Source organism: Sardina pilchardus, chromosome 10 (genome assembly GCF_963854185.1).
Source record: "Sardina pilchardus chromosome 10, fSarPil1.1, whole genome shotgun sequence".
NCBI lineage: Eukaryota > Metazoa > Chordata > Actinopteri > Clupeiformes > Clupeidae > Sardina > Sardina pilchardus.
The window spans coordinates 15933323-15943322 of record NC_085003.1 but is presented as its reverse complement, the minus strand read 5'-3'; the positions used below and the strand labels follow the sequence as shown (position 1 = coordinate 15943322).

General features: G+C 48.7%; 1 protein-coding gene across 3 annotated transcripts in view; it reads left to right on the top strand.

Annotated features, from left to right (window-relative positions):
• Window positions 1-10000, top strand: part of sema3d (sema domain, immunoglobulin domain (Ig), short basic domain, secreted, (semaphorin) 3D) — a 51641-nt gene that overhangs the window by 2015 nt on the left and 39626 nt on the right. For 2 of the 3 annotated variants that reach the window (XM_062547340.1, XM_062547341.1), the window contains exon 2: window positions 6556-6855. In XM_062547340.1, the coding sequence (XP_062403324.1) occupies window positions 6600-6855 (256 nt within the window). In that variant the 5' untranslated portion in view covers window positions 6556-6599. Of the gene's footprint in view, window positions 1-6552; window positions 6856-10000 lie in introns of all 3 variants that reach the window. The other variant, XM_062547339.1, reaches the window with a different exon arrangement.

Sequence of the window (10000 nt, the reverse complement as noted above, 5' to 3'; positions counted from 1 at the left end):
ACACACACACACACACACACACACACACACACACACACGCACACACACACACACGCACACACACACACACACACACACACACACACACACACACAGTAACTCAGACATGCTCCCTTGGCACCGTGCGTACGCTCACACACAAACAACCAGTTGAACTTTCCAGATAAAGGTTTTCCAAGTTAATTTGTCTACCAGACCTCCTTATGTTTTGGTAACCCCCTCTTTGAATGGGCTGGAGGAGTGCAATAGGTGGCCCTTGTAACCTTGGTGAAGTGCATTCTCACATTTGCTGCCCCAAATAGATACAAGAATGCACTTAACCTTTACCAATAGGACTCTTCAAACAAGGAGGGACTTCATTCTTTCGATCAGTATGCCTGCTGTCCTTTTATGGTAATATTGCCCTTAAACAGGCAGCAACCAGCTCTCGCAAAATGCGATTTCCTTTCGTGCATAAAAAGGTTGCTGCCCGTCCGGTCCCAAGTGGAATAGAGGGGCTTTAGCACAGACATGCTACTGATCTACTTTACTGGGGGAGAGGGAGGGCTGTCCAGCCACAACGCACTCTATAGGGCCGGGGAGAGCCAAACCACGAGGATGCCAAAGCCCTGTGAGTCCCGCGCCAGAGGGAGCGGAGGAGAGGAAAAGCTCTGATTTCTCACGGTGTTTCTTCCTCTCCACGCCCTGATTCTACAGAGCCGGCCGGGCCACCACAACACAGGGCCGCCGCCGCCAGTCTCAGGGTGCAGTGTTCCACAGACGAGGACAGCACATCAGTCATGTTAATACAACATAAGCAAACAGGCTCACACAGATAACACACACACACACACTGATGGATATCTGAGCGCACAGTTCTCATCATCAAGTCCAGTATATTTGAGAATGTACATTTGAGCGCTCTGAGGGAAACACATGGGGCGTGTAGTTCTCTTTTTCTTTCTCTCTCTCTCTCCCTCTCTCTCTCTCTCTGTCTCCCTCTCTCTTCTGTTGTTTTTGGCCTGTGTGGGGGCTAGGTGAACCTGACATGCTGTTCAGTTGACAGGCTTATCGGGGAGGTGCTTGAGTGAAGTGCAGAAACGGCAATCGTTCTTCCAGCTCACCTGCTTCCTCTCAATGGGCTGCTGTCAACACACACAAGCACCACTGCACACGCAACCCGGGACGCAAGACCAGAAAACACTCCTGTTTTTATTGTACTGGTACAGCCAGCGGAGACACTGGTAGTCTCAGGCAGAACCCGATAGCCCTCCACCTGTCTGCAGGATCCACCTGAGCATGATTTCCCCTGGATGGGTTTTGTCGTCTCCCAAGCATTAAGCTCCAGGGGTGGGCAGCAGTTTTCTTTGTCACGGCCCATTATGAGAATCACAGCTCCACTCCACTGTGTGTAGGGTTACAAGTGATCCTGTCAATCATCCCGACAGCTAAAGGGAGGAGAGAGAGAGAGATATTGACGGGAGGAAATGAAAGACAAAGAGTGACAGAGCGAGGGAGGGAGTCCGAGACATAGAGAAGAAGAAAGAGAGTGAAAGAATGAGGAGATAGAGAGAAAGAAAGAGAGAGAGAGGCAGAATGTATATGTTGGGAAAAAAAACCCTGTTCCCTGCTCTTGTCTGTCCCCTCCCCTTGATTACGGTGGGCTTACCTGAACTGGCGCCGCAGATCGTGTCTGCCCCGGGCGACGAGGAGAAAAAGCGCTTATGGCCGTGTCATTAACCATGTCCGAAACTCACTCAAGGGGTCACGGAAGAGTACTGTATTTTCTTACCACTGCTGTTTTCAGCACCTCATTCAACTGTGTCTTTTTCTTTTTCTTCTCTCTCTGTTCATTCTGTTTCTCCTTGGCTTAGCTCTATGATATCCGATACTTCTAATCCTCCTCCCGTGAGGCCCTGTGGTATAATAGGCTAAGTGTTTCAAGGCACAAGCCATGACAGAAGGAGGCAAGAGCACTTGTGATGTGGAGGTTACTACCCATGGAAGGTAGATTTGAAAGTAACTGTCCGGGGGGATTGCTGGATTTGATCTTTCTCGGCCCTCCAGTACACAGCTGTGGCTTACGGTCAAGAGTCATATCATACTCAGAACTTTCTGGATGCGGTCAGACTTTTTTTTTTAATCATCATTACAGTGACCCCTGGCCAGATGCTTTTGGCAGATCTGGTGTGAATTACGGTAAATTCAGAGAAAAACTGAATATTAAATTCCTCTCAAGGTCCACTCACATGAGATTATTGAGCTGCAGAAGAGTCTCGGACAATATTAGTATATATTGTAGTTGTGAGGACAAATGGAGTTGTATTTTAGTCGAAGTAGCGCCTGCAATAAAGCAGTTAAATAGTGTGTACAAGGTTATAGACGAGCTGCTAAATTGAATTTGGAATACTCCCATAGAGCAATCTCTCTCGCGCTCTCTCTCGCACTCTTTCTCTCTCGCGCTCTCTCTCTCTCACACTCACACACACACACACACACACACACGCACACACACACACACACACACGCACAACCTTTGAAGTTGGGTCAGCACATAGCTGCCCAGTCAGCTGGCACAAGTGGAATGATGAATTGACTTTATTAGGCGTTTGAGAGTACAGCAAGCAGAGCTTTCCCCAATAACAAGGGATCAAATGCGCCAGCAAATAAAGCAGCCGGTGTTGGGTGTCTCCACTCGGCTAGTGTTTCGACACACTCATTACTCACTTAGGCAAGACGGAGAACAGAAGCTGCACACACTCCACTTAGGTCGTGATTTCTCTCTGTGTCTCCGTGCCTTATGTATCTGTGTCTGTGTCTCCCCTCCCTAACTTCTCCTCTCTCGTCTTCTCTGCTATCTCAATGCTCTCTCTCTCTTTGTCTCTTTTCATCTCTTTGTCTCTCTATCCTTGTTTCTCCTGCCCTCTTCCCAGCACAGTTTGTCTACCCACTTTTATTCTCTTTCTCTTTATCCTGTGAGTTCACTTTTGTCTTGTGAATTCACTTTTGAGGATCACCTTAATGGGACATGATAACTATAGTGTTAATACAATCCTTCCTCAGTCCTGCTTCTGCAACCATATTTTCCTGTGGAGTTTGCCCATTCTGAAATCTCAGAGATTAGCGGAGTCAGATCTGTGTTGATTTTTATCCTCTTTTTCCATGGTCCCTTACCTTCACAAAATGGAAAATGTGATGTGTTGAAGCCCTTGTGTGAATTCCTGCTGAGATAAGCATTCCAGGCTTCCCTGATCAAACCTCAGATGATATCACTCACTGACCTAGAGTTACTGTTTTATTTCAAAGCAGCCACATTGAGATTCCATCTTGTCAGGATAGCCGCTGGTCTGTCATACAGGTATTCTCCCATGTGAGCCTAAATCAACAAAAATGCAAATCAGGAGGGAAGAAATCAGACAGTAGAGCAATACAGCGTTATTTACGGACTGGCTGACTCCTGGAACTGTAGCAGCAGAAATTTTTTCCAACCTGTCTATTCGCACATTGTATTGGAGCTAAGACTCAAAAGAACATATCTAACCAATACAGAAACTTCTGAAAGTCTGAATATGGTCTGAATTGGTCTTAAATTACAGTAATGTTAGGAGAATATACACATACACATTCCAGGGCTTTATACCACTTTAACCTGTAGGCCGATCTATGTCTCTGTAAAAGCACACAGAATAAGACAAACACATCTGAATAACCAGCCTGGAGCAATAAATACTTAACTAAGTTTTCTGGTTGTGTCACTAGAGTTTCACTAGCAGACAGTGTGTAGTCCTCTGTGCCTCACATAGGCTTACACAGACACACACTAAAACTATACAACAGGTCAAAGGTCATTTGGTACATATGAAGGTGGGCTGGTAGAAGCACATTCTTCATTCTTGAACAAATAATTCCATATTTCTTACATTATTTTCCCTTGGTTTACAGTGACTGACCCCTTAGCTCCTCGTGGTTTCGCCGTCCGAGCAGTTTGTTTTCTTGAGCATGAGCACACCACGAGCAGATGAACGGAACGCAGTCGTCCTAAACCAGGCAATTTCAACTTAATCTTCGCATTACCCGCGCGCTATGATCTTCGTATTACATATGTCATATGTTTGTGTTCACTCTGACATCAGTGGCGTTTAAGACCGACTCAGGGGAAATACCTATTTGAGCACACTCTGTCTGGACCAGGAAAGGAGTATTGACTCCTGCCAAAAACAACAGAAATACAAATATGTACCGTCTGTGAGGAATAATCACCTCTATCGGTCTGAAATCATGGGAACGCTAAAAGCTAATAGCGCAGCTATCACTCAGCAGGAGATGAGGGCAGCTGATTATGAGGGATGGCTGTGGTCATCCTCTGGAACGTCCCACGGGCCAGGACAATGACAGGGTCTTGATGAAAAGTTCTCTGATCCAGAACCGGGAGAAGGCAGCTCCGGGAACTCCTAGCGCTAACGGTCACCATAAAGCAATAATGACACGTTTGGATCTGTTGTTTTCCTCAAAGGAAGAGTGAGGCCTTAAGTGTAGGCTCAGGGCACAGGAAGCCAGATCTGAGGCCTTTGGGCGCCTACAGTAGGCCTACACGAGATGCTTTTATAAATGGGCTCTCTCGACGACCGCTTCCCAAATCCTCCTCTGTTTGTGTACGTGTGTGTGTGTGGGGGGAGGGATCTTGAGCTGTCTATCCTGACGTTACCCCACAGAATATTCCTCTCGCTCACCATCCATCAGATGAGGCCGTTTATCTTTGCAGCATGGACAGGGGAGGGCCAAACTGTTTGTTTAAATAAACAGACTGTACTGTGCTATCAGTGACGATCCTTCTCAGTCGTCAGTGGCAGACAGCAATATCTGACTAAGGTAGATAATCCCCCAGTTCAGTGCTCTCTGTGTGGGTGAGACTGTGTCAGTGTGTGAGAGAGTGTGTGTGAATTTATATGTATGTGTGTGTGTGTTTGATTGCATGGGAATGTGTGTGTGAATTTGTATGTGTGTGTGTGTGTATTGGTATGTGTTTGAGTACTTTACATGAGTATGTGTTTGTGTACTGTGTTTGTGTCTGAGAGAATGTGTGTGTACAAATGTGTGTGTGTGTTTGAGCACTTATTGAGAGAGAGAGTGTGTGTGTGAGAGTGTGTGCGCGCATACTGTATGTGTGGGTGGGTGTGTATAAATAGGAGTGATAGCATATCTGACTCTGTTCCAGGCGACATTCCTCAATGCGTTACTAGCCATGGCGCGGCCTTGTCTGCCTATCAGACCCTGAGGTCAAACATGCATCCAAAGTATTTAAGGTATTTTTTACCCAGCGGCTAACAGAATAGGACCAACAGTGGACAGCCCTTTGATGTGAGTGAGTGGCCAAAGATCCCCCCCCCACCAATCCCCCCCCGTAAGTTCTCCCGGGGCCAGTGAAGAATGGCTAGGCGTTGACAGAGGAGAGGTGGAAGACCTTGGCGAGAAAATGGCCGTGTCGCTCCTCGATGGGGATCCCCAGAGTGTCTGGTGAGAGGGGCCGTTTTGTCTGGCCGCCTCGCCGCTCCTCGTCCAACACGCGGCCTCACGCCGCACCCCACTCTGACAAATGAAGCTGGAGGAAGCCGGCCGCTATTGTGCGCCAAGACCCCTTCATCTGGGACTGAGATGGAGTGTGTGACGTGTGTGTGTGTGTGTGTGTGTGTATGTGTCTCTGTGTGTGTGGGTGTATGTGTGTGTGTGTGTCTTTTGTGTAAGTGTGTTTCTGTATCTGTGTCTGTGTGTGTGTATGCGCCTGAGTCTGGATGTCAGTGTATGTGTGTATGCGTTTGTGCGTGTGTGCGTGTGTGTGTCTGTGTGTTTGTGTTAGAAAGAGAGAGAGAGACAGAGAGAGAGAGAGAGAGTGTGTGTGTTAGATGTGTAAAGGACTGATGGGTTCTCACTGAAAGTTTTAAAGGCAGCCCAGCGAGGCGAAGCCTTTGTTTGCGGTAAACAGATTTAGGGACGAGTGGGAGAGTCCTCAGTGGAACAAAAGACAGGATCTGAATAGGACAGCAGCAGCTGCTCCTGGGGCTCCTAAAATGTGCCAACATACCTAAAGGGCACCATGACGAAACAGCTGAGCATTCACAGGCTCTATTAAACAAGTCCACACACACACACACACACACACACACACACACACACACACACCACACCTACATGTGTGTATATTAAGTTGCACTATGCTCTGGTATTAAATCTAACTCGGACACTGATTACTATTAATTCACCTATGTCTCCATGCTCATTCCCTTTTATGAATGCCACGCACACACACACACACACATACACAGACACACACACACACACACACACACACACACACACACACACACACACACACACACACAAACACACACACACACACACACACACACACACACACACACACATATTTCCTTACAGAGCCCCTCCTTTGGCTCTGAGTCTAACCTGTTGCATTTGTATTCCTCTGCCTCTCTCTCTCACGCTCTCTCTCTCTCTCCCTCTCTCTCTCTCCTCCTCTCCTCCTCCTCTCTCTCTCCTCCTCTCCTCTCTCTCTCTCAGTAGTGCTGAAGAGAGGTACCATTCTTCAGCCGCCGCTCAGTCTCACCATGAGTCCTGCAAGAGATCCGCAGCAGCAGCGGGACGCCCAGCGCGCCCTGCCCAGCTCCAGCAGCCTCGGCCGGGCAGCAGAGGACCTGCTGAGGACCTCCGCCTGGAGCTCAGGCTCCAGCGCCGCCCGGGGGGAGAGGAGGCTGCCCTCGGCCCAGCTCTGTGTGGGGCTCCTGGGGATGCTGTTACTGATCCCCCTCCCTGCTGCAGAGGCGGTGAAACAGAGCCTGGCCAGGGTCACGTTGAGCCACAAAGGTAACGTACGGGGGACTCTGCTGGAGCGCATATGGGGGGGACGGGAGAGAGGAGTGCGCTTTCTGTCTTGCTTTATGTTTGTGTGGCCCATTCTGGGAGTTCAGCGCCGGGGTTATTCTCAGGCTGCACGGCTCCATAGTCTCTTACTTGGCTGCGCTCTTGATTGTTTGTGATTTATGTGCTCTGTTGTTGATTTTGTTTTTGAAATAAATACATTTGGAATACCAGCGCGCGGGACGTAACTCACTGAAATGGGGGTTAAACGTTGAGAGCGCCTCGCAAAATTTATGATTAACAGGGATGTCCCTGCCGAGGAGTGCTGCATTTCATACGCTCAAAAGATACGGCACAGCATAGTTCAGTTCATGGAGTCACACACACACACACACACACACACACACACACACACACACACACACATGCTGTATTAATACTGAAACTAAGTTATACATGCAGTGTATGCACAGATACACTTTTTCTCCCTCTCTCTTATACAAAGATATACAATCCTAACACACACACACACACACACACACACACACACACACACACACACACACACACACACACACACACACACACACACACACACACACTTCGTCCCAGGCTCCCACAGTCACTTTGACACATTCATGGGCACTTTCTGCTCTCTTTATCTCTCTTTCTCTCTCTCACACACACACACACACACACACATACCACTGACAAAGTCAGCACATTTTCTCTGGTCCAGGGAGCAGGCACGTGGGAGTGTTTTCCCCGTGGCAGGTAGTCCATCCAGACCAGACACCACACAACGCGGCATGCATCCCGCCACAGGCCGTCGCCCGTGGTGAAACCAAAGCTCGCCGCCCCGCCAGCCAATCCCAGAGCAGCACCACAGGTCGCCCACGGTGAAACCAAAGCTCGCTGCCCCACCAGCCAATCTCAGAACAGCACCACGGGAGCGAAGGGTGCCTACGTGCACTGAGACATGTGCTCGCCCTCTGGCCACCGCCACCGCCGGCTCTCACTGTGTGCCATCTACACAGATCATATGGAATTTATGTGTGTGAATGTATACAACGTCCACGCATGTTAATGATGTGAGTGTTATTGTAACGTCCTTTTGCATTGCTGCTCCTGGGCTGTGTGTGGAAATAGTAGTGAATAAAAAGTGGTTCTGTTTATGCGACAGAGCACCATGCTATTTGACTGCATTTAAACGGGATGAAAAGGCGGCATCAAAGACGGCTCGCGGTTGCAGGCTAGCTTGGCTCTCCCTGTCTGAGGAGCAGGCTCATACTGTAGCTGTGCGTGGGTCTCCCTGTCTGAGGAGCAGGCTCATAGCTGTGCCTGGTTCTCCCTGTCTGAGGAGCAGGCTCAAAGCTGTGCGTGGGTGGTGGGATGGCGGCAGTGCAATTGTGTGCACAACAGTAATATATTATGCTGCGATGTAATAGCAGACACATAGAAAACGTTGTTTCTATTTACGGCTCTTTTTATGTTTGCTGTCAGAAGTGACTCCGTGAACGACACCCCAAGGCCTCTTAAGGAGCAAAAACAGCCCCCCCCCCCCCTCGAGATGATCCATTTACAGGGCCATTGTGTATTGTGTGCTGGAAGTATTAGAAGTAGGTTTGTGTTGGCATATTGACAAATGGAACTGTCGGCTTCAGCATTTGCGGATGCCATTTATAGCACGATGTGTGGTGGAGTGCCTGCCCCTGGCTATGATGTGGCTGGCATGGCTTTCAGCTTTGGTGCTGGCTTGTTTTGAGGGAAAGTTATTTGCCTAGTTGGTTGGTTCCACCGGCTGTGGTTCACACTGACTCATTGGTCTTTGCCTAGCGCGGTATGTCTGGTAAGTAGGTGGTACAGCTGATGATGAGGGAGTGGTGGCATTCTTGGCTGGCATACCTGCTGGTAATGACACTGGCACAGGACGCCGTTGGCACAGGCTGCCGTTGGTGTGGGTGGGCAACATCAGGAGCGGCTGCACTGATTGGCTACTGGTTTGGCCGGTGTCAGAGCCTTGGCTCCCGGCGGTGTGTTGCGGTCTGGTTCCTGGTGCGCTGCCTGATGCCTGTGTGTGTGTGTGTGTGTGTGTGTGTGTGTGTGTGTGTGTGTGTGTGTGTGTGTGTGCCTGCGCTGTGTATCAGAGCCAGAGAGATTGCAGTGGTGTTTACCTGCTCCACTGGGCCTTTCATGTGTCCTAATGGAGCTGAGGAATGAGCTGAGAAGCCTCTCCAGAGCAGCCCTGCCCTTATCACACCACACAGCCCAGATAGCACTGATGGAGCGCTGGCTCACACTGTTGATAATCAGCACCAATACTTACTCACACACACGCACACACACACACACACACACACACACACACGCATGCAAGCACACACACACACGCTCTCACGCACACACACTCATACACACACACACACACACACACACACACACACTCTCTTGCTCTCTCTCTCACACACACACACACAGATAAAAATAATGTTTTGCTCTCATGCACTCTAACACATGTACAGTATCTTTTCTGCATAAACTGATTTATGTGCCCACACACAAACATGTGTGTCTCTAGTCTCATGTCCACTCATACCTCGAGACCCATTTTCCCATACACACACACACACACACACACACACACACACACACACACACAATGACAGATGCAAAGACACACTGAAAGGCACACTTTAATAGGCAGTAACACTGCGTAATGAGTGCAGCCATGGAGACGGTGAGAGCTGGAGATAAACACTCCGTGCAGCAGAGTAAATATCTGTGAGCCGTGACAGAAACAAGCAGAACAACAGAAGCCAAAGAAAAGAAAGAAAGTCTCTCCTCACCGCTCGTCTGTGTGGCCTGACAAATATGTTGGTGGTCGTAAAAGATTTCACTGAGGTGTGTATTTTGTATGTGTGAGTACTGTATGTGTGAGAGAGACTTAATGTGTGTGTGTGTGTGTGTGCGTGTTTGTGTGTGTATGCCCCAGGGGTGGAAATACAAATTTGAAAATGTGAAAATGTATCAGCCAATAGCAGATTTCTGGTCAAATTAGCCAGCCACTCAATGTTAAAATATGACTTTGTGTCTGAAATCTACCAGCCACTCTCACATTTAACCAGCATTTGGCTGGTGGCTGGTGCTAATT